The 25,453-nt window shown below is 39.4% G+C and overlaps 1 protein-coding gene across 7 annotated transcripts in view; it reads left to right on the top strand.

Moving 5' to 3' along the window:
- The window catches only part of ENPP2 (ectonucleotide pyrophosphatase/phosphodiesterase 2), a 113,472-nt gene that overhangs the window by 56,701 nt on the left and 31,318 nt on the right, over positions 1 to 25,453 (top strand). For all 7 annotated transcript variants that reach the window (XM_032760337.2, XM_032760333.2, XM_032760330.2 and 4 more), the window contains 5 exons: positions 6,078 to 6,133; positions 12,597 to 12,662; positions 13,300 to 13,372; positions 20,112 to 20,220; positions 23,324 to 23,449. In XM_032760337.2, the coding sequence (XP_032616228.1) occupies positions 6,078 to 6,133; positions 12,597 to 12,662; positions 13,300 to 13,372; positions 20,112 to 20,220; positions 23,324 to 23,449 (430 nt within the window). The remainder of the gene's footprint in view (positions 1 to 6,077; positions 6,134 to 12,596; positions 12,663 to 13,299; positions 13,373 to 20,111; positions 20,221 to 23,323; positions 23,450 to 25,453) is intronic.

Genomic DNA, 25,453 nt, shown 5'->3' with positions numbered 1-25,453 from the left:
AATTAAAAAGAAACTTTAGTCAAAGTATAAGAATATAAGCAACTAAAAGTACTATAAGAAAAAAATTAATGAATGTTCTACAAGCATTTATACCATCCTCTCAGAGGCTTCCACATTTTAAAATCACCAGTGAAAAAATATTTATAGAAGTCTTATAAATTTTTATACATTTATAAGAGAAAATATTTATACAAATCTTAGACTGATAATTAAATTAAACTCAATTTATTTTTACTGAGGGACTAAACCATGCAAGACATTTAGCCAAATGGCATAGGGGTCAGATTTCATGGTGAATAAAAGCCACTTCTTGTCCTAGCATAAACTCCAGTAGATGGGATGAGTCAATTGTACAATGGCCATTTGAAAATTTGAATCTAACTAGGCGTCTTCCAAAAATAATTTAATTTAGTCTTTTATAATTTAATTTAATCTTTTTTTTTCAGCCTTGATATAGCCAATTAAACAAAGTCTAGTCTGCTTTTAATTTGCTAATACTCAGCATGCACTGCTAGAAGCAGTCATTTGCTGTAGGACCCTACATTTCTCATATGTAGTTTAATGGAGTTCCTTAAGTGGGTTGGTTTCTTTGGAAATTCTCTCTGCTACCGTCCTGCAATTTCTAATACAAAGATACTTCCATGGGATTGTTCCCTGTTCAGTTTAAATCTGGATTCTCAGCAATGGGAGGAATGAATGGGATTCCTAGGAGTTGACTAAATGTGGAGATTTGAGAAACAAGTCTAATACCCCATCATGATCCAAGTCCTCTGAAATCAGCATTTCTGGAGTAAGGTGTTTCTAAGAGGAGCAGATTATTATTTTTAAAAAATTATTATTATTGTTTTTAATGAGACAAGGTCTCAGTATAGTCACTCAGGCTGGAGTGCAGTGGCATGATTTTGGCTCACTGCAGTCTCAGCTCAAGCAACCCTCCCACCTCAGCCTCCTGAGCAGGTGGGACTATAGGCACACACTACCATGCCTGGCTAATTTTTGTATCTTTTGTAGAGACAACATTTCGCCTTGTTGCCCAGGATTGTCTCCAACTTCTGAGCTCAAGCGAGCTGCCTGCCTCAGCCTCCCAAAGTCTTGGGATTACAGGTGTGATCCCAACTGCAACTGTCCAGCAGATGCATTCTTATCACTTAAGTTGCTTGACGTAGAATTGCTCTCTGCCAGTATTGGTGACACAATGAGTTGGAACAGAAACCATTTTAGTGAATGACTGCAGTGTAAAAATGCAAGAAATGTGTGTTTAAGACAGAGACAGCAAGGAGAAGAAGAATGACACAGAATAGGGGTGACTTTCCAGGCCAAAAGGGATTGACTTGATGGAAAGTACAAGTCATTGCTAACCTCGTTCTATCTGTTTTATTGTCCTGATAAAGGGACAATATTTCTTTTCAGGAACATTTAACCTATTCTTTATTCTGTTGTTTCTTTTCCATATACTACCGTAGACCTGCAGTTTTTTCTCTTGGTGCTGTATCCAAATGTACCTAGTTAGGGCGAGCTCTGCTTACCTGGAGCCTTTGCTTACCAGCCTCTTATTTTTCTTCCAAATTTCAGCTGAAGTGTCTGTCCCCAGGAGGCCTTCCTTCCCCCAGCATTTCCAGCTCTGGCTAAGCAAAGTGACTGTCCTTTGGGCTTTTATATTTTTTCTATCATAAATTTGACAACCTCTTTTTATTTTTATTTTTTTGAGACAGAGTTTTGCTCTGTCGCCCAGGCTGGAGGGCAGTGGCACAGTCTCGGCTCACAGCAACCTCCGCCTCCCGGGTTCAAGTGATTCTCGCACCTCTACCTCCTGAGTAGCTGGAATTACAGGCGCGTGCCACCATGCCTAGATAAATTTTTTTTTGTATTTTTAGTAGAGATGGAGTTTCACTATGTCAACCAGGCTCTTGAACTCCTGACCTCAAGTGATCTGCCTGCCTTGGCCTCCCAAAGTGCTGGGATTACAAGTGTGAGCCACCGTGCCCAGCCTGACCACCTCCTGTTGAAGTTGGTTATTCACAGGTCTGCTTTACATTGTGGGTCCCATGCAGGTAGGGACTTGGTGTATTTCTGTTTTGAAGACCCAATCTAGAGCCTGGCTCCGCTATTGTGTTTTGGATGGAACTGTTCTTTGCTTCCTTCGGGGGCATGTTTGGCCTGTGCTTCCCCTAGGGTAGGTGGCCTTAAGGACAGCACTCCATCTCAGCCTGGGCAGCTCCTGGCCACTTGCCAACAGCTTCCTCACTCACCTCCTTCTGGCTCTAATCACATGGAAACCAGCTGCATTGGGCCGCAGTCTCTTCTGCTGCCTCCCCCAACCCTCACATCCTTAATTTGTTCTGATTCTCAGCGATTGATCCGCTGAAGCAAGTGCCCCACCCTGGTCTCCTAGAATTCTGTTTATCCTAGCTCAATGCTTTTGAATGCAAAGAAATTATTTCCCTTCAGGAACTGCTAGAAAGACAATACTAGTAGTTTACGTTTTTTGAAAAAATGTTTTTGGCTAATATTTTTCTTTTTCCAAACTTCTCCTTTTCTCCCAAAGCTACATGCTGAATTTGAGAAAGTGTTGAATTTCATTTTTAACCCACTTGGTTCCTGTGGAGGAAGCCTTTTTGATTCCTAATAAATAGCATATCACAAGATACAATATCATTCCCATTTGTCCCCTTTTCACAAAGCAGCATCTAGGACACAAATGTTGAAAGCTGGGCCTCCAGATAAAGGAAAGCAATGCAGGGAGTTTTGGGATTAGAGGGAGAAAGCCCAAACCCAGTTTTTCTTAAGCTTGTTTTTTTAGCTGTGTGATATTTATTTATTTATTTAAAGACAGAATCTCACTCTCTTATCCAGGCTGGAGTGCAGTGGTGCGATCTCAGCTCACTACAACCTCTGCCTCCCAGGTTTAACCAATTCTCCTGCCTCAGCCTCCTGACTAGCTGGGATTACAGGTGCCCATCATGACGCCTGGCTGATTTTTGTATCTTTAGTAGAGACAGGTTTCACCATGTTGGCCAGGCTGGTCTCGAACTCCTGACCTCAGGTAATCCACCCTCCCTCGGCCTCCCAAAGTGCTGGGATTATAGGCGTGAGCCACCGCACCTGGCCTGAATTTTTTTTTTAAACCACCCTCTGAAGAAATTTATATTGCATTCAAATTCAGGGAAATTTTAACACTTATATCTCTGAATTAACAAGGAACCGGGAAGCTTCTCTCTCTCTCTCTCTCTCTTTTTTATAACTTTATTGGCTTGTATTCACTTTTCTTCTTCTGGACCAATATTTTAGTGCCTTTTTTTCCCCCTTGGGAAAATATGCTTTTCATTTTGAGTATTTTATCTTTTTTGTTCGGTTTTTATACTTTTCTAATCATGCTCTCAATTTTCTTTTTGAAAATGTGGTCAACCTGACTTTTACCAAGAAACAGGCAGAATTTTTCTGCTTTTTGATTTTTTTTAGAAGAAATACAAATTTTACCTTTAAATTGCCTCCATAGTTTACACTGTATGCTTCTAAGAACACTGTTTTTTAAAACTGTTTTTTTTTTTCTGATTACAAATAAGTTGATTGTCACTGTAAAATTGTTGGAAAGTATAGAAAAATATAAAGAACAAATGATCTTAATTTTGCCATCATAATAATTTTAACATACCCTGTCATTTTCACTCTGTGTGCCCCTTCCTTTTGACACTGCAAAGACCTCTTCCAGTGATCTTTTTTGCCTAAGGATTACTGAGTTAAATTAACTCTCAGAACCTCCTGTTGCCCTGATAATGCCAACGTCAGCATGTATTCTACAGTATAATTTTTGAAAGTGCAGGGTCATTATTTGACAAATTTGTATTAACAATTTGTTTTCCTTTAGGAAACTCCATATTAATCTTAAATTTCATAGATGCCAAATATTGCCCAGTACAATCTCCTTGGAAATAGTAAGGCAGTACATCTAGGAAGTTGTTTGGATATTGAATATGCTGATTGTATATGTGCAATTAAAATAAGTATGAAAATAGGTCCCTTAATATAAGGAAATGACCTCTTTGGGAACTGGCATGGTTTTATTTATTTTTTATTTTTATTTTATTTTATTTTATTTTTTTGAGATGGAGTCTCGCTCTGTCGCCCAGGCTGGAGTGCAGTGGCGTGATCTCGGCTCACTGCAAGCTCCGCCTCCTGGGTTAATGCCATTCTCCTGCCTCAGCCTCCCGAGTAGCTGGGACTACAGGCGCCTGCCACCACGTCCAGCTAATTTTTTGTATTTTTTAGTAGAGACGGGGTTTCACCGTGTTAGCCAGGATGGTCTCGATCTCCTGACCTCGTGATCTGCCTGCCTTGGCCTCCCAAAGTGCTGGGATTACAGGCGTGAGCCACCACACCCAGCAGGAACTGGCATGGTTTTATAGTGTGTCCAGCACTTCACTTGAGCTCATCTTCTTGCTGGTGGAGGTGCTGGAACAAGAATGAATGAAAGTCCAGGACACATTCTGAACCCTGGTTGGGCTGGGGTTCCTGGAGGATGCCAGAATTTGTCTTTAAAGCAGAAGGAGCTTTGGACTAAATGGAGTGAAGGGCTCTCAGAGCAATCTGAGATTCTTACGTCTCCAAACATCCCAGGGAACCAAAAGTCTGGCCAAGAAGGTCTGGTCCCTCAGAGCCGTGTGAATAGGATGAGGCCCCTACCTCTCCCAGGCTGATGAAATTCACCAGCAGCTCAGAACCCACAGACTGGAGTGCTCTGTACGTTCTCCTGTCCCATCCCTCATCTGCCAGCTACAGTAGCTGTGAGTTTGGGGCTGAGGATTTCTAGAGACTCCAAGGGGTCTGGAACCCTTTTCAAGCTTTCCCAGGGGAGGTATACCAGATGATTTTGAAACAATGGTTAAGCTCCTGGATGTTCTCCACCTCCCAGTTACCTATTTCCTCAAAAAATAAGTTGTCACTCTTTAACGATACTCTCAAAGCCTGGTGACAATGAAACTAGAAAAGGGGCTGGCTACAATTCCCAGATCATTTTTGTTTTGGTCTTAGGCAAACCACAGTTCTCTCTGGTATTTGCTTCCATTCTTTTTCTTTAAGTGAGGGGGTTTCTTCTCATAGACTTCTGTTCAGTGGGACACTTGCCATCTTAGGCTGTTTTTAATATTACTAGAATAACTGGATTATTTATTTCCATTATTGCATAACAATAAATACGTAAATTTGTCGAGTGTTTGCCAGATGTTAAGACACTGGTTTAAGGACTTTAAATGTATTAACTCATTAAAGCTTAGAATAATCCTATGTGCTAGATAATATTATTTACATTGTAAAGGAAACAGAAACACAAAGATATTAAGTCACTTGCCGGAGGACTACATGGCTGGTAAGTGACAGAAACAAGGCTTAAAATCCAAACTGTCTGGTTGCAGAGCCCGGGTTCTAAACTCCTATATCTTATGCCTCCTCAATAGTACATGGTATAAAGAATATTTTAAGAACCTTAATGAAATGCTTGGTTCACTTAACTTATTCTAGGAACTTTCCTCTAAAATAACATTTACCAAAAGGCTAGGTAAAAGATATAGGAAAAATCAAAATTAAAAATTAGCCCTTTCCCCACTTCTCATTCATCTAGTTTAAACTAAAACAAGATGATCTGGGTTCCAAGATTCTGACATCTGGGTGCCAAATTGGGGCACTCCTCCTTGAGGCTTTCAATAGTAAAGGAAACATATGGCTCACTCTTGGGTCCTTTGATGAGCAGAATTCTGCTGCATAAGTTAATTGTTCAAAACAATGATCAGAAAAGACAGGTACAGAAGAGAGAGGCTTTTGAGATAAAATAAGAGTTTTAAAAATATGTCACTAGAATCATAGCAGGAGCTTTTGAGAGCTTTTGCAGAGAATATATTGAATAACATTTGTGGAAATAATGATTCTGACTTCCAGATGTGAAAATAAATGGTTGCAAATAATGGGAAATTTATGTTGGGGTGTGAGTAGAGTATAAGATATCTGATCTAATGTGTTTCAAAAACTTTTTCTTCTTTGACAAAAACTCAGAACACATTTTAAGCCGCTTATATTTTCCTCATTAGCTATGGATTACAGCCACCAAGCAAGGGGTGAAAGCTGGAACATTCTTTTGGTCCGTGTAAGTTACCTTTATTTTGTCAATGTTTATAAAATGACAGCTACGATTCAATTTATAAAACATCAATTTAAGTTTTATTTTGTTTCGGTTAAATGTGAAAATATAGAACTTTTGAATATTTACTAAATCAAAATAACCTTCCAGGTGTTTTTTTTCCTGAGATTCTCCCTCTGTGCCTCATCCTACCTTCTCTTTCTCCTCCGGCTCTCCTTTTTTCCATCCTGTCTCGGTTGTTTTTTTTTTTTTTGAGACAGAGTCTTGCCCTGTCACCCAGGCTGGAGTGCAGTGGCATGATCTTGGCTCACTGCAACCTCTGCCTCCCGGGTTCAAGTGATTCTCCTGCCTCAGCCTCCCAAGTGGCTGGAATTACAGGCACCTGCTACCACTTCCGGCTAATTTTTTGTATCTTTAGTAGAGACAGGGTTTCACCATGTTGGCCAGGCTGGTCTCAGACTCCTGACCTCGTGATCCGCCCGCCTCTGTCTCCCAAAGTGCTGGGATTACAGGCATGAGCCACCGCGCCCGGCCCCATCCTCTCTTAACAGAATGTAAGTAAGATGGTCTCTCCTCCTTCCGGATGTCCTTTAGATTTTTCTATTCCTGTTTGTAGGTTTTTGGTAACTCGCCATCTAGGACATGTATATTTCTCTTAGACTATTTATGGCAGTGGCTTTCATTATCATTTTCTATAAATATATGACAACATATTATTTTTATTTTGGTTCACAACTTAAAAATATCTAGATGGTCTCAGGCCTCTGGGGAGCCGATGGAGTGGTCTGGAGATTGAAAGTTCCAGACAGGAGACCAAGGGGAAGCCTCTATTTTCACCTCATTTTCCCCCTGAACTCCAGGATTTTTTAAATAAGAAAATGGGGCTCCTTTCCATCCCTAAACAAGTGATGGGGGGATAAGCAGTTAATGTTCATAAGCCTTAAGATGAATCTTACCTAATAAAAGTATTAACATGTTGATGATTTTTAAGGTTCTTTAGTAAGAAAAGGAATCTGTTTCAACTTTCGCGGGGATTTTGTTCCCACTGAGATGTTCTTTCCGTCTTTTTTTTTTTTTTTAAACCACCTAAAGCTGTTTCTGTATTTGCCTCTATGCCTAACAAAAATCGGACTATTCTATAATAGCAGTGTGCTGAGAGCCATTGCAGGCTCAAATTAATCCAGAACGGTACTGTCTATACTCTCTAAAATCAGAAATAAAAGTAGCTTTTTCAGATTTGAAGGGCTAAATTGAAATTGGATTTGGTGATTTGAATGTAGCACACACCGTCCCTTTAAAAGATTTCTTTCTTTCTTTTTTTTTTTTTTTAAAGAGGTTTCTGAGTTGAGAAGTAAGTGTAGGTAGGTTGGAAATGATACTGCTTAATATAAACAGCATGTTGATTTACCAATGTTATCCTATGCGTGACATTTCTTTAACTCTTGACTGTCATAGATGCTTGTAGAAGTAATTTCTTCTGTTCTGTAACATATTTGCCTGGCAGAATGGAGAGGAGCCAACAACATAATTAATACTGAGTCCCCACCTTTGCCCCCCTGAAACTGCTGCAAAGCCTCATTGAAAAGGCCCAGTGTTCTGGTTTTGAATGGCAATTTTCTCCACCCGTTTGAAACCACTTATAAGAAGCTGGCTTTTGTATGCTCCAAAGATGTCTGTAACTTTCATTTGCTTCTCAGACTATTATTTTATCTCTGTATCCTGAAAGTGACTTAGATTCATTTTTCCCCCTTTTTTTGAAGCATTTTACAACTTTAAAAAATAGGATCACACTTTCAGTTAGTTAAGAGAATATATATGTCAAGGAAATCTACACAGTATATATTTTGAAAACTTAAAAAATTTAGAACCTGATTCAAACCATAGACTTAGACTTTGAAAGCCATCTAAAAAACACGGTTCTGTACTGCAACCTAGAATTATTCTTGTCTTTTAAATGATAGTATTTCATTCCGAAATAATCTTCGGCTGATGCTCCATTGTTTTGTGCGAATTCATGTTCAAAGACAGTAATTCCCATTATGTATGATTGTTTACGTTGATTCTCATCCCAGCTTGGCTGCTTATTAGATTGGTGACCTTGGACTAGTGATTTAATCTCTCAACAAATCCATGTCCTCATCTTCAAATAAAAATTATAGTATCTTCGGCTGGGTATGGTGGCTCACGCCTGTAATCCCAGCACTTTGGGAGGCCGAGGTGGGCAGATCACCTGAGGTCAGGAGTTCGAGATCAGCCTATTCAACATGGAGAAACCTCGTCTCTCCTAAAAAAAAAAAAAAAAAAAAAAAAATTAGCCGGGCATGGGGACACATGTCTGTAATCCCAGCTACTCGGGAGGCTGAGGCAGGAGAATGGCTTGAAACTAGGAGGCAGAGGTTTCGGTGAGCTGAGATCATGCCATTGCACTCCAACCCGGGCAACAAGAGTGAAACTCTGTCTCAAAAAAAAAAAAAATATATATATACACACACACACACACACACACACACACACATATATATATGGTATCTTCATCATGGGATGTTGCAAAGATGCAATGAGCTAACATATTTAAAATGCTTATGGCCAGGCATGGGGGCTCATGCCTGTAGTCTCAGCACTTTGGAAGGCAGGTGGATCCCTTGAGCACAGGAGTTTGAGACCAAGGTGGGCAACATGGCAAAACCCCATCCCTACAAAATATACGAAAATTAGCCAGGCATGGTGGCACGTGCCTGTAGTCCTAGCTACTTGGGAGGCTGAGGTGGGAGGATGACCAAGCCCGAGGAGGTTGAGTCTGCAGTGAGCTGAGATGGCACCACTGCACCCCAGCCTGGGTAACAGAGTGAGACCCTGTCTCAAAAATAAAATAGGCCAGGAGCGGCGGCTCACGCCTGTAATCCCAGCACTTTGGGAGGCCGAGGTGGGTGGATCCCAAAGTCAGGAGATTGAGATCATCCTGGCTAACATGGTGAAACCCTGTCTCTACTAAAAATACAAAAAATTAGCCAGGCGTGATGGCGGGTGCCTGTAATCCCAGCTACTCAGGAGGCTGAGGCAGGAGAATAGTGTGAACCCAGGAGGCAGAGCTTGCAGTGAGCCGAGACCACGCCACTGCACTCCAGCCTGGGTGACAGAGCGAGACTCTGTCTCAAAAAATAAAAAATAAAATAAAATAAAACAACGTAAAATGCTTATTAGGGTATTTGGTATGTAGAGAACAACTAATAAATGGTATCTGTTTTCTTATTCACATTCTCTCTTTCAACATTGACTAGACAAGGGCTATATATGACTTATGATAATTTGCTTTCCTTTACTAGTAAATACTTAATTTAGTCTTTTTTTTTTTGACCATGTCTAATATACTTGGTCTCATGACAAATTCTCCATCAATCAGTGGTGGTGAAGACAGCAACATGTACCCCATCTCTTTTTTTGCTCTTTCTTGGTTAGATTTATTTGTGCTGTCTGTGCATTGTATTTGAATATTTGAAACGCTAATGGCTAAGGGCCATGTTCTTTTGGTTTCTGAGGTTATTTCATAAAGATAACCTAGAACTCCTAGGAAACTTACAGACAGCCTTGCCCAACTCCTCATTTAAGAGATTAGAGGCCAGGTGTGGTGGCTCATGCCTGTAATCCGAGCACTTTTGGAGGCCGAGGTGGGTGGATCACTTGAGGTCAGGAGTTCAAAACCAGCCTGACCAACATGGTGAAACCCTGTCTCTACTAAAAATACAAAAATTAGCCAGGCATGGTGGCAGGCACCTTTAATCCCAGCTACTTGGGAGACTGAGGCAGGAGAATCGCTTGAACCGGGGAGGTGGAGATTGCAATGAGCCGAGATTGTGCCACTGCACTCCAGTCTAGGCAACAGAGCAAGACCCCATCTCAACAAAAAAAAAAAAAAAAAAAAAAAAAAGAGAGAGACAGAGAGAGATTGAGAGGTTAGAACACTAAGGCCTAGAGAGGTTAAATGTCGCACCTAAGGTCAGAGGTAGGATGGCTACTCAGACCTCCAGTGTCCTCATCTTAGTCTCTTAACACAAACACAATCAGCCCCTGCCCAGAAAAGAATAATCACTTACTTGCTTATCTTTCCCCCAAAGAAAATGACGACTCCTCCATAATAGTCTTTTTGGTAGGAATATCTTTATTTATGTTTACACAAATGCCTTAAACCCAATATGCCCTTAACAAATATTTTGTGAATGAATATATCATCTCTGTGGATCTATACATTTAGTATATAACAATAACAGCTAACATTTTTCTAAACCCTTTCTGTGTGCCCAGTACCATTCTAAATGCTTTTCACTATTCTAAATGTATTCTCTTTTCACCTTTACAACAACTTTATGAGATAGGTACTATTATTGTCCTCATTTTCCAGAGGCATCAAAAGTTTAGATAACTTGCCAAGTCTTATCACCAGCATTTGTTGGAGTCAGGATTCAAACCCAAGCACTCTGGCCTCATAGCTGGCGCTTTTAATTCCCTGTCTACCGTTGTTCAAGTAGCCCATCCAACGAGGACATTCCGGGGTGAGCATTCTGAGCTTGACACAGATTCTGTTAGTTTGTATTTTTCCATTAGTATTAAAAGTGGGTTCATTAGGGCCCATTTCTGCGGCTTAACACCAATTACGTAAAATAAAGCAGCTTTTAGGCAGGTAGTGAAATAAGGTAAAATGAAAAGGCTCTGGCATTCACTTTTTTTTTTAAACAGGAAAGAATTCAAAGTATGCAATTATTTTGCTCAGATACAAAGGATTTCTAAAGCTGAAGAATTAAATTCCTTAAGTGATTAACCTGGCTTTGTTCTGCCTATTTCTAATTCAATTATAGGATATAGTGATCAGGGTCATATTTATCCAATAGCATTGGAATATGTTTAAATTTGGACTCATTTTATGGCACACATGATTTTCTGGTCTCGTGTGATAGTTCCAGAAAGAGAGGATGCCTGGGGAATGACAAATCCCTGTGAGCTGGATGGTGATGGGGGAGGGAGAGAAACCACTTGAGGAGAGCCCCAGCTTGAGGATTCATCCTTCTCCGGCTCTCTCACTGCTCATGTCCACCGAGAGTAAAAGTTTAAATGGCTCACCAATGTTCCACAATAATTTTTCCTGACCACATTTAAACTTGTGCTTTAGTGTGAATTCATCATGAACATGCCTCTCATGCCTGGTCTTGGATAGGGGTGTGAAAATGCATTTTGTGCTCCCTGTTGGGAAAGAGTGGGTGAATTTCCTCTGACTAAAGATATCACTCAGCTTGTGAGCATCTTAATGTAACTCAGCCTGGGATGCAGTACTGTCATGTTAGCTGAGAGCCCTTAGAGCCCTTAAAGCTAGTGCCAGACTTAGGGTAATTATATTTCAACAGAGGAAAGAGACTTAAACACAAAAGTCATTGTGGATGAAGATTATACCCTTTTTGTCAGTCTCTTAATTATATGTGCCTATTCTTTTTTTTTTTGAGACAGAGTTTCACTCTTGTTGCCCAGGCTGGAGTGCAATGGCGTAATCTTGGCTCACTGCAACCTCTGCCTCCCAGATTCAAGCGATTCTCTTGCCTCAGCCTCCCAAGTAGCTGGGATTACAGGCATGTGCCACCATGCCTGGCTAATTTTGTATTTTTAGCAGTGATGGGGTTTTGCCATGCTGGTCTGGCTGGTCTCGAACTCCTGACCTCAGGTGATCTGCCTGCCTCGGCTTCCCAAAATGCTGGGATTACAGGCATGAGCCACTGCACCCGGCCTATTCTTGGTAGATTTTTATAGGGCTGGAAGAAAATGGCAAGAATACCTTCCCTAACCCATTATTTTATAGAGGAGGAACTTAAAGTTTCAGGTTAGATAATGTTTCTAAAGTCATACCGTTATTTAGAGGCAGAATGATGACTAATTATGATCATTAATAAAAATATGTTTTTAAAGAACTTACTGTGTCTTAGGCACTGGACATGCCCTTTCCTGGTCTTGTCTCATTTCATCCTTACAACCAAGCTGTACAGTGTTCTTTGCTGTTAGCTTTATCTTACCGATGAGTAAACTGAGACCGAGTGGTCAAGAGAGGTCACACTGCCAGCAAGAGGCAGATTGGGGATCCCTTTATGGCCACAGCTAAAGGCTTGACAGAATAAATGACAATGATTCTGAAACCAGGGTCCTTTCTACTTGTAGTGGAGTTTCTGATTAGCAAGACAGGTTCCTCATTCTGACTGTGAATCAGAGTTTCCAGTGTAGTCTTCTGTGGAAGAGGTTGAGCAACGTAATATGTTGCAAATGGAAATAGTAGTTTAAACGCTAATTCGAAAGAGGGCCTTTTACTACAAATGAAGTGAAAACAGATGGTGGTAAATAGAGAGCATTTGGCCTGGGTGCAAGAGCAAGCACTCATCAGGCTTGAGTTTGTGGAAATGAAACCTAACAACATGCTTTGCTTGCTTTTACCCTCCAGTGTCATCCCTCACGAGCGGAGAATATTAACCATACTGCAGTGGCTCACCCTGCCAGACAATGAGAGGTATTTGTTTCTCTCTTTCTTCTTTCTTCAGTACATTTCTTAGTTTAGAATTGCGTGAAACACTAGACTGTGGAATAGAAGCACAGTCAATGTTTGGAATTAAAAGTTTTGTGGTTCTTAGCCTTAAGCGTTACTTCCCTAAGAAGGATTCAATAGACTTTGGTTATTGGGACCATTTAATTACTTGGGTTACTGCAGCTATTAATTCTGTCCACTACAGCAGAGCCGAAGGGAGTTTCTGGCTTTGATAAATGAACCAGCAGCATCCCAAGGATTGCAGGAGTATAAAGAGAGATGCTTTTCTGTAATGGAGTTAGTTGTTCTTTCAGGCTGCAGATTGCACAGCCCATGTGAATTACCACCAGGCTCTGTTATCTTGAGGGTCAAGGACCCGAGTACAGGTTCAAGTTTTCCTTTGTGACTTTTGAGTCCTGAAGGTGGTTCTAGGCAGTTACCACAGTTGGGGTGGTGGTCATAGACGCAATAGAAAAAAAAAAATTTCCATGCTAATATGAATAGTAGTTAAAGGATAAATTAAACTTGAGAACATTTTTTTAAAATGCGTTTTTTAAAAATATGTGATTTTTTTGTTACGTGTGGTTTAGGAGAGATTCTGAACCTTCCAATTTTCTTATAGGCCTTCGGTCTATGCCTTCTATTCTGAACAACCTGATTTCTCTGGACACAAATATGGCCCTTTCGGCCCTGAGGTTAGTGGTTTAGCATCTGCCTGAGAAGAACCTGTGGCCCTGGGCTACCTGACCTACTGACCTTATTTCAGGATTTGTATAAAGTCTGGATGGATGTTTGTATCTACAAGGTTTATGCAAAGTCAAGTAACTACAAGACTAAAAATATTTTTTTAAAATCTTAAAACTTCCTGTTTCTCTTACAGGAGCTTCATTTCAGATTGCTTTGATATTTAAATAATAATATATCCTAAACTTGATGTTAACAGGAAATGGGGTACATTCTAGCCTTGTGGGCATCAGTTGGAGGGTGAATAATCAGGAAGGGTTGACATTTGCCTTCAATGGGATAGGCATGGAAAAAAATCTTGAGATGAAACCTGCAATGCAAAACATTGTAAATGAATTTCAGCACCCTTAAAATGATTAGGTAGTTTAGAGAGGGTAGATCAGCTAAGCAGCTCAAATAACCTTAGCAGATATAACACAATCAACCTGGCATAAGTTATAGTAATGGACCCTTTTGAATTTAATACATTTTGGCATAGGTATATATACCGTGAAATTGTCACTACATTCAAGATATGAACATATTCATCACCCCCCAAAGTAACATAAATTCTCGAGAGAAATATACCACTGAATGAATCTGCTTAGCAGAGCAGAGTGACTTTTTTTTGTTTTTTTTGAGACGGAATCTTGCTCCGTCACCTAGGCTGGAGTGCAGTGGTGCCATCTTGGCTCACTGCAACCTTCACTTCCCAGGTTCAAGTGATTCTCCTGTCTCAGCCTCCCAAGTAGCTGGGATTACAGGCGTGCACCACCACGCTCAGCTAATTTTTGTATTTTTAGTAGGGACAGGTTTCCGCCATGTTGTGCCAGGCTGGTCTCGAACCCCTGACCTCAGGTGATCCACCAGCCTTGGCCTCCCAAAGTGCTGGGATTACAGGCGTGAGCCACCGTGCCCAGCCGAGGGTGACATGTTTTTATCAAACACTCAGCCCTCATCATGGAAGACAATCTGTGAGGTAGTGTCCAGTATAATTTCAAATTCAGAAGGTGGGAAAGGAATGGTTAGAAATGTTCCCACATTTCAGCATAGATAGTAAAAAATATGATGGAGTTTGCAAATCTAAACTTTTAAATACTTTTAAATATTTAAGTAGCCTAGTAACCCATAGGACACTGCTGACTATAATAAAGTTCATTGTTTTCAGATGAATTAGAAATACAGGTAAACATATCTTGGTTTAAGTATTTTTGACAAATTGCAGCATGTGACCAAGGAGTCATAAGTGTTTCTGAATGCTTTGACATCAATTCAGAGGTGATTTATTTAAGCACTAGTAACTAATAGCTATGTAAAACCATTCTTAGTTTGTCTTAAATCACTGAAGTTATATAAGTCAGATGCTCTTTTTCTGTCCCTTTGAAGTTTAACCCGTCTTGTGTGATTGTGAAACACAAATGATAAAATGAGATAAACATCTGCATACATGATGCCAGTAAAGAACACCAAAGCAAGAATGGCATTTTTATTTTTAGATTGACTTTCTTTGAGATTAACCTAAAGGGAACAAAAGGAACCACATTTTATCAAAATGTTCACAAAACAAAACACCTAAGCAGTTCCATGTTCCGTCCTTAAAAGTTTGACTTCTTGGGTAATAACATCCCCTCAAAGAACCTGTGGGGTAGGCAAAACGGATTGGTGTAGCTGTTCTTTTAAAGGTAGGACTCTGGTACTTTCGCTTGGCTGCTAAGTGGAGAACTTGAAGATAGCACCACAGAACTTTTGACTCCCAGACCACAGTCCCTTCCATGGAACCATTTAACCCTCCTTCAGTCCAGGAGATAAGCAAAGTGGTCAGTTAATAACTATGTTCAAATTACAGAGAACATTTTCTTTATGGCAAAAGTTGGCTTTTAATAATACGGATGAGGTATAACTCAAACCTTGAAAGTTATATGGCTTAATGATAAATGTTCTTAATCAGTAAACATCTTTGGGTTTCTAATATGTGTAGTTCAGTTACAATTACATGCATGAAAGTATATGTTTGTGTGAATTAAGAAACAAATAAGTTTTTTTGAAAGTACTGAGTAGGGAATAAATGAAGCAGGATACAGGATGCTTTAATTTGCTATAATAATTTTTCTATGCCCAGGGTTGCTCATAAATATATAAACAGAGATTTTTCCTACAGTACCTTTGAATTAAGAGTTGAAAGTATTCATGTTATGTTTTTTTCAGTATTACTACTTCTTGCAGCTAGGGTGTTTTCATATGTCTACTGGATAAACGCTTAATTGGATATCTTGGAGTATATCTTCAGTAATGGTAATCTGATAACTTGGTCATTTTCTTCTCATAAGGCAAAGGATATTTTCAGATTTCAATTATTTCTCATCTGGTTCTAGGAATCTTATTTTAACTGAAAGAAAAACAAAATAGTTTACACTTTTAAAACATGAAACCAAAGCAAGTCAGCAAAAGTTCTCTTCTATTGTAGGCTAATTGGTTTATATACCTATGTATCCTATATGCCTACCTATATGTCATCATTTACACTTATTATACATGAAAAGATTATAACATACTAGTTGAAAGATTATTTTAAAATTGGTAACGTATCTTTCACATATAAGAAAATAACTTATATTTGAAATTTCATTGAAATGATTTTAACTACCAAAATGCTATATGCCACAATAAGATGAATTCAGTTGAAATTTGTGCTTTATTTGCTAAATATTTGAGTACACATTTTTTCAGGATGATTCTCAAAAGCTATTAAATGAGATGACCAAACATTGAGCTAATAGCTTCAAGAAATGGTGTATTGCTCCTGGTTTCAGAGTGTAATGGTGAATGTTCAAAAATATGCTTGCTTTTGATTATTGGCGCAATCTTTTTCTTTTTGACCTTCTATGCTTTTTCTGTGACCCCTTGTTCGGCTGCTCTTCCGGGCCTACAGGCAGAGCTTTGGCTGGCTAGTCTCTACCTTCAGATGGCAAAGTATCCTGAAATGCAGGGAAATTTGCACCTCTACCTCCCATCCTCTTAATAACCTTAGGCTAAAATTTCTAAATTCAGGCTAAAATATGGCTGGTCAGTGAAAACTTAGTTCTCATCTACCTCTAACATTTGAAGAAGGAAATACATGCAATATAATCACTGGATGAAAACCCAGTTTGACTAAACCCTACTCTTCTGCTCCTCTAACCTGCTGCAATCGGAAGGGCTCACCTTTGGAGTCTTTGGAATGTTGAGGTCTCTTGCAAATGGCATAGAGTTTGATGGGCTGACTTGAGCGCTAGCAGAATGTATTCAGTGACCGTGAAATGGAAAATCCTCTTTTCCTTTTGCTGCTTTTCTTATGGAGATTTGCCTAAAACTAGGAGCATTAAAAAACAAACAAACAAAACCAAAATCTTTGAGGCTGTGTCTTTTGATCGCTCTAGTGGAGACAGAGGAGAGGATGAGACAGAAACAGAAGTGCCTTTGCCGTGGCTTGCCCTGGAAACAGTGAAATCGCATGGCAGATGTTCCCCTTCTTGGATACACTAACATTGTTCCTCCTCCCGCCCCTTCCTGCATCTGAATGGCTCTCAAGACATTCTTCCCAAGAGAAGTCAGTGAGGTAGACAGCAAGGCTTGCTGCTTTAATTCACCTTTGCACCATCAGCAAATCAGGGGCCTGTTTTTCCTCCAGCATTTGGAAATCCCAAAAGGTTATCTTCAGTTTATGTGTCAACTTTACTGCTCTCTGGATTTTCAAAACAAAATCCATAGCATGCAACTCCCCTTAAAAGCAGGTTTCCGATAGCAAGAGCATAAGTAGACTCTTTCTTGGTCTGTATATACCAAGACAAAAAAGAGATGACTTTTCGATGACTTTTTAGATTTTACCTAATTTTAAAAGAGACTTTAACTTAAAGTTCCTCTGTACTGAAAACCTCAATTGTCAGTGAGTTCTCTCTCCTGCTGAAAGTCCTGATTTGTGGGAGTATGTTTATGATTAAGGAGGATTACTTATTATTTATGTTTCATTCCATCCTTGGTTTTAAAATTTTTCACTGGATCCTTGCCAATGAAGGTGACATGTGCTTTGACATATTTGCTGGCATGAACAGAAAGATACCTGTCAGGTTCTGAATCGGAATCACTTACATGAACCTCATTGTCATCTTGAAATGACAAAGTGGCTAGTATTTGGCCTACTTTTCAGTTAGTTCTTTATAGATGGAGAGCTTTTCATAACCAAAGACCAGTCTCTCCCTAATGTAGGAGTAATGGAATACAGAGCTTGTCTAATGCCACCTTCCCATACATCCATAAATATCAGCCAGAAGAAACCCACATGACTAGATTTTCTTAAATTGGATTCTTGTTCTCAGCAAAGAAGCTGTGACAACAGCATCAACATCAATTTAGGAGGCTTCTCTCCATACAGTTCCTTTAATCATCCATCCCTCATTCCAATTTTTTCTCACTTAAGGAGCCTTAGTTATTCTAACTGAGACTCTGCTGATCCCAGATGGGAAAGTGTAAGCTTTATATCTGACTCAGAGGGACAGACGACTTCTGAGTCCAGACATCTCTATCCGCCAGTACAGGAGAGTAGTTATGGCTCACCTTTTACTCCGGCTAAGAGACCTAAGAGGAAAGTTGCCCCTAAGAGGAGACAGGAAAGACCAGTTGCTCCTCCAAAGAAAAGAAGAAGAAAAATACATAGGATGGATCATTATGCTGCGGAAACTCGTCAGGACAAAGTAAGTTTATCTATTGTTCCAAAGCTTTGTGGCGGGCAGGTCTGAGTTGAAGGTTGCCTTCGGTGCCTTGGTTGGAAAATCGGCTGAGCAAGTTTTAGAAAAACTCTGGTGCATTGACCTTGGCTTTGAGTCCAGAAGAATGTGGTACTTCAGAGGTTAACACTGATGTGAAGACTGCCTGAACTCAACATGACAGGAAAAAAAGAAGTCTTTTCCTTTTTTAAAGAGTTAGTTGCCCTAAAACTAGTATTAACATTTAGGCTGGAGTGACTATTAAGATTGGTTTTGTTTGTACTTATTCACAGAATCAGTCACATGGTTTGTGGCCCTGGTTCTTGAGAACAACCCTGCAAGGTAAAAGGAGGTATTCTCAAAGACAATGTGGATTAGAACTCAATAGGAAGTTGGCTTAGATTGGGGTCTGTACCTTCAGAGATCAGAAGGTTGTAGAGAAGGACATAGCTAAGACAGAAAGAAAGAGAAAATAATGGGCGGATAGAGTTGTATGTAATTTCCACACGTAATGTCTACTCTTCGCAGTATGTTCAGAAGAGCCTATCAGTTGTTGCTTTTTCTGAAACCTTTGAATACCTCTGAAGCAGTATCTTATTTGTGATCCTCTGAACTGATCCCTAAGAAGTAGGTTCTGGATTTTACCTGAGTCATCTTGCTGAGTAAAGGAAAATAAGTCATTGCCAAAGATCAAAACATGTTGTGCATTTGGTATTTCTTTATCTAGACAGAGATCTTCGAGGAGAACCTGATTTTCTCAGAAGCAAATACCACTTTGTTCCACACCTGTTAGTCCCTTCTGATTATTCTGCACATCTCTTTCTCAAACTTTCAACCGAGACTTCTTCCTTGGGATAGGACTTGAAATACTGACTCCCGTCATGAAGAGAAAACCAAAAGTTTACACCTGATTTCTCTAATGAAATAATAGGAGGAAAGGTCTTGATTCATCTGAGAAGATGCTAGTGGAAGATGATAATATGTGTCTGAGTAAAAATGATATTCACATCCTTTCTGTTCTTAATCATTTTGGGTATATTTATGTGATTGTTAGCTAAGCTATAAAATTCATCTAAATATACTCCCTGTATCTTTCTATTCTTTGTCTGATCAGATGTTTCTTAAAAATCTTTCCATTGCACAGCTAAAGATGAAAGGGGGACAGAGAGCCTCTGGTTTGTGAGAACATTCATGCTGTTAGAAACTTCCATTTGAAATAAGAAAATGAGAGATGGATAATGTTTTTTAGACTTTGGAAATGGTCTTCAGAAAAGAATTGAGTTTTCATATTTTGTCAAAGAAGAAACCTTCCAGAACAAACTCATGGTTCATTTCTGTTTAAGTTAGGACTCTTATAGATTCTTGTTTCACTCAAAGTCAGCTTTAAAAGAACTAAAGTGAGAAGCAATAACTTGTTTCTTAGAATAGGTTCTTCTGTTAAGAATTTATTGCTTTCAGATGCCAACAGTTAAATTACTTAGAACAAGATGGATCTCATTGTATTAATCATATTCTAATTTATTATCTATTGGAAGGTTATGATTTTAACCTCAGAACAGCTTTGGATTCACTTAGTGTCTATCTTCTTGCCATGGTTCAAAATCTAATGTGATTTCACTTAGGGACTTTCTGTTTACTCTCAAAACTCTTGGATTTAAAGGATGCTGTCACATTTTAGAAAGTCGATTTTATCTCTTAAAGAATTTTCATTAACAATATTTTTGACATTTTTATGTCAAAGAATTTTTAAAGGGATTGGATGAGGAGAGGTTTTAATTCTCTCAAAAGAATACAAATATAATGTACTTAGACCAGATTTCCATTAAGAATGGCAGGCAAATCTCCCCAGACAAAGCTCTGCCTCTGGGCCGGAAGTTTTCTTTCCAAAATGTTCTAGGGGTAGAAGATCTATGAGAGACTGAAAGGGAAAGAAAGAAAACCCTGTGGGGACTAACTTGCTTCTTTCTCCCAGATGACAAATCCTCTGAGGGAAATCGACAAAATTGTGGGGCAATTAATGGATGGACTGAAACAACTAAAACTGCATCGGTGTGTCAATGTCATCTTTGTCGGAGACCATGGTAAAGCTTTGTTTTTTCTTTGCTAATAGGATAGATGGATAATATTTCTGATCATATTGAGGAAAAGAATCCTTGCCCTTAGAAGCCAAGATTCCATTCTTAACCTCCTTCCCCCTTTCTTTAAGATGGGGATAGAAATCAGGCCATGATTCAAAAGTGTGAGATGACCTGAGAGATCCCTGGGTTCATTTTGATCAAAAACTGGGACTTCTTATATATTTCTGTTATTTGCAGGAAAGACTTTTCTACAAAAATCTGTCTCTTGTTAAAGTGACACAGACAGTTTCCTTGTGATATTAATAGCTTCTTCTGTGAATGTGACATATCAGGTGATAATCCCCTATCCCTGCCAGCCACATCCCCAAAAGGAGCCCATGGAGTTTATATGGTTAAAAAATACATCTAAATATGATAAAGAAGCAGAGACATAGGATTCTTGTCAAAGAAGTGGCGTGTAAGTCAAATGATTTCCCCGAATCCACTGAGGGAAGTCAAGGTCCAAACCAGAAGGCCCCGCTGTAATTCAGATGACCGTTACAGAGAGGAAGAAGCATTATAGGAAGTAGTTTTTCTAAATCACTTTATGAAGTAGAAAAATTTAAGACCAATTCTTTGAAGAGATCAAGAGCATCATAAACATTATGTGACTATAGAGCTGTGCAGGGGGTGGGGGCTCAGAGACATGCAGACTGAGTTCTAGAGGGTGTCTCCTGTATTCTGGAACTATTAGATTGAAACAGTAGCATTGGAATTTGGGGCTTCTCCCTTCTAGTGGAGTTTGGAGAATGAAAATTGGCTGACACTTTGGCAGTTCTGTTAAGAATGGTAGGCAAATCTCCCTAGCTGTGGTCCTGAATGTCTTTCCAGAATGTCCTAGAAGATCTATGAGAAATTAGAAAGAAAAAGCCAAAGGGATTAACTTTCTCCTCTTGAGTGGGCTTCATATAACCCTTTGCAAAGTCATGCTCCATGCATTTGGCTTAGTGGAGAGCTACACACAGGTCAGAGAAGTTGGAGCATGTGTCAAAGCTTATTCAATTTAAGTTGCCCAGAGGTGTCAAGAGCATTTGCTCACATGCTGGAGCCAGATGTCTAAGTAGAAGGGTCCCAATGAGTCATGTGCTAAGGCATTGTAAAGGTCATGGATAGGTTAAAACCTTGGCTTGTCAGTGTGTCAGTGTGTAGGCTTCCAAGATGAGTAGATCCATTTGGTTTTGGACAAATACAGCCCTTCTTCTTCTTTTTTGTTTGAGATAGAGTTTCACTCTCATCGTCCAAGGTGGAATGCAATGGTGCGATCTTGGCTTACTGCAACCTCCACCTCCTGGGTTCAAGTGATTCTCCTGCCTCAGCCTCCTGAGTAGCTGGGATTACAGGCGCCTGCCACCAGGCCCAGCTAAATTTTGTATTTTTAGTAGAGATGGGCTTTCACCATGTTGGCCAGGCCAGTCTCAAAGTCCTGGCCTCAGGTGATCTGCCCGCCTTGGCCTCCCAAAGTGTACAGCACCTCTCTCTTAAAAGATGGTATGGTTTAGTGTTTTAGGGCATGGTCTTTGGAGTCAGAATGAATTTTAGTGGGGTTCAAATTGCACTGTGTCATTTAACAGCTATATGACACTATGCACCTTTTGTGGCCTCTCCAAGTCTCAGTTTCCTCATCTGTCAGGCGAGAACATTGACACCCCTCCACAAAGTTAGTCTGCAGAGTGAAGGCTGATGACGCTTGAGGAGCACTTAGCATAGTGCCTGATGGACTTCAAAAGTAAGGGAGATTGCTCACATTTGGGGTGGCATAAGGGACTTCCTAGAAATATAACAAATGGGAGAGACTTTCAGCCCTCTATTAATATGTATTTGGGGACTTTCCCTTCCTGGGCTAACATTGTACTAAAACACAGTAGCTCTTCATTGCTCTATTTTTCTTCCTAAGGGTTTAACTTTTAAAGTGCAAGATACATAATCCTTATGCTATGTGTTTTTTCTTGCATTTCATTCCAATTTGTATTAAACAAGGGAAGGTTCTGGATCTGGGATCCTGGGAGGTGATTATTTGAATTTTACCAGATCTGGGGTACTGTGGGTGGTATTTCCTTATTTTAAAACCTTTGGGCATCCTTTACAGGATGTGAATATCTGAGTATTCTCCAACAGGGTTGTTTTCCCTGTTAGAGAATATGTACATATTGAATTGTACTGAGCAATATATTAAAACGTTCCAGGTCATCTCATACATTTCAATAAAGTCTCTAGTAGCCTCCATAGTCTATGATGCTAAGATTTGAGTTTACAACAATGTTTTAAATAAAAGCATTTTAATAAAAGAATTTTCCTTGATGGGGACACACAACAAATCTTGGGATGGAGGAGAAATATTTGTTGTTTAAAAAAATTCCCTACCTAGAACCTTCTTGCTTTAGTTGCTAGCTTTCAGTTCTGACTAATTACATTGTTTACAACTTGTTTTCAATGTTATTTTGTTTTTCAGTTTGGGTGGTCATTGGAACTGACATTTTTCTTTGTCATCTCTTGTTGCCAGTATTGTTTTGTGAGTAACATCCAAGGCCACCAGTGGAGACAGTGAGGACTGGTGATTATGTACTCAAGACAGGAGATATATTAGAGAGTTGGAAAATGACATTTTGTAAAACAGACACAGAACCATATATTCCATTTATACCACCCCCAGCTGGGAAGAGTTTGATGCAATCTAGGGTTTTTTTTGCTTTTTTTTAATAAAAGAATAGATCATTTTCATAAAGACTCTGTCAATAGTTATGTTTGTTGTTGTTGTTGTTGTTTAAATCATGGTGACTTCCTTTGTCTTGCTGTGCTGCCTGAGTGACTTAAAATGTAATCGAGGTAATGCATTTTCAGCCTTCTAGTGCTTGCGAGATGATATGGCTAAGTAAAAGTCTAGAGAAAAGATTATACAGAGAAGCCTTAAAACATTTAAAGTCAAATACAAAAATCTCAAAAGTCAGGGTTCTTCCCATTAAGTTACTAAAAACTAACTAAAGAGATGCCTGGATGTTATCTTTAGTGTCTATGTTACGATTTTCATTTTAATATTGCCTGAAAATATTCTTTTTCTCCCTCCCCATAGGAATGGAAGATGTCACGTGTGATAGAACTGAGTTCTTGAGTAATTACCTAACTAATGTGGATGATATTACTTTAGTACCTGGAACTCTAGGAAGAATTCGATCCAAATTTAGCAATAATGCTAAATGTAAGTTGATTCTTAAAATACTAAGTGGTTAGAGTGGTAATACAATGGAATAGGTAAGGGCTTGTTTTCTAAAGCTGAAATACTTGGGTAAAAATTCTGGCTCTGCTACCACTTAGCTGAGTGACCTTGAATAAGTCATTTAAACTCTAAGCCTCAGTTTTTTCATCTGAAAACTGGGGATGATAAATGCTAGCAGCTATTTGTAGAAATTAATCGATGCATATTGCTTAGAGTGGTTCCTGGCACATAGTAGCATTATATAAATATTTGCTGTTGTTCTTATGTGGAAATTGCACTTAGTTTGAAGCATATTCATGACCAAAAACTTCTGTTTATAAGGTAAGAATTTTTTCAATAAGAAGTTCAGGCTGGTCCTTTATAGATGAAACTAGAGGGTCTATGTAAGTGTTGGCAGAACCACATTTGGACTGTGAGGGTTCCTAGGAGCCTTGTGGAATGGAGTCCATTCTCTTTGTAAAAGTGATTGGTAGAATCTAGTAGGAAAAGATATTAAGCCCTTGGGAAGTGGCAGCTGTCCTGAAAGGTTAGACATAAAAATAAACAGGAATAATCTTGTCACTTATGTTTTACATGTTCAGGTTATGATCTACCACTGATAAGAACTTAATTTGTGGACTATGATTTTTAGGTGCTGTCTACCTAGGTTTTGAGAAGTCCATAGTTTTCTTGGGGTTATGCCGCACTTTGAAAAAAAAATTCTTTGAAGTTTTTAGCCTTGGGAATAAGAAACCATTGATACCAACCTTACAGCTTTGGAAAATTAAATTTTTCCCTAATTATGTTTCTGAGTCAACACAACTGGAACTGTTCCAAGGTCAGCTCCAGGCAATGTTGTGAAATAAACAAAATGTGGGTGTTTCTGCCTTCTCTCCTCCGTGACCTTTCCTGTCCCTGTGTCCTCCCTTTTCTGCCCTCGCATAGACTGGACACAGTCACTATGGCACCGCTCAATTTTAGTATTTGCACTTCAGGGCTATGCCAAAAAGATTTTCTCTATTTTTAACGGAATTTCTGACATTAGTACATGTAATGGGGAGATTGGATTGGAGGGAAAAAAAAAACCTTCCCATGGCCCATGAAATCATAACTATCAACGATAAAATGTTTTGTACTTTACAAAAACACTTTCCAATGTGGTTTCATTCTGTGGGAGACAGTAGCATGGGGTGGTGACAGACACAGACATCTGGGTTCATATCTTAGCTCTGTTCGGTACTCACCATGTTAGCGCCCTGTACCTCTGCTTCCTCATCTGCTGTGTAAGGATTGTTGGGAAGATTAAATAAGAGATTGTGTTTACATAATTTAGATCAGTGCTTAGCACATAGTAAAAGCTATATAAAGGTTGGATATGATGATGATGTCTTAGTCATACCACTATTTCAGATAGACACACACACACATACACATACACTCTTATTTAATCTTTTTAATAGCATTATGTGATAAGTATCACTATCCCTTTTATAGACAGTAGAAATCAAGGCTCAGAGAGGGGTGAGGGAACTAGCTTCGAGAATGATGGTTAGTAAGTTACAGATCTGAGATTTGAAGCCAGAGTAGCTGAACCACTGCCCTTTCTTCACACAAAATGAGGACTGTTAGCCTGCAAAGACTGAGTTCTTCAGAATTGAAGGATTGATGTCCCCAGCATGGACTCAGGCATTGGATATTCCTAGTAATTCTCTGGGACTTATCTGAGTACATGCTATTTACTTCTCTTCATTGTCAAAGACCGTGAACTTACTCTATTTCGTCCCTTTGAGGAATATGATTTATGAGGCCTGGCTTGCTCAATCAGATTGCTTGAGTGCCAGAGTGCCAACTCCTCCTCCTTCTGAAAACCCATTGGCTTGGTGAGGATTTGAACAGCATTTACCTCTCAGCGTTATTGTGAATGACCAGAGAGAAAGTGCCTGCAAAACTCTTTATTTTTTTTTTTTTGAGATGGAGTTTTGCTCTGTCACCCAGGCTGGAGTGCAG

The sequence above is a fragment of the Hylobates moloch genome, unplaced genomic scaffold (genome assembly GCF_009828535.3).
Source record: "Hylobates moloch isolate HMO894 unplaced genomic scaffold, HMol_V3 SCAFFOLD_9, whole genome shotgun sequence".
NCBI classification, from domain to species: domain Eukaryota; kingdom Metazoa; phylum Chordata; class Mammalia; order Primates; family Hylobatidae; genus Hylobates; species Hylobates moloch.
Note: the sequence above shows the minus strand (reverse complement) of the source record. Positions and strands in the feature narration are given on the sequence as shown.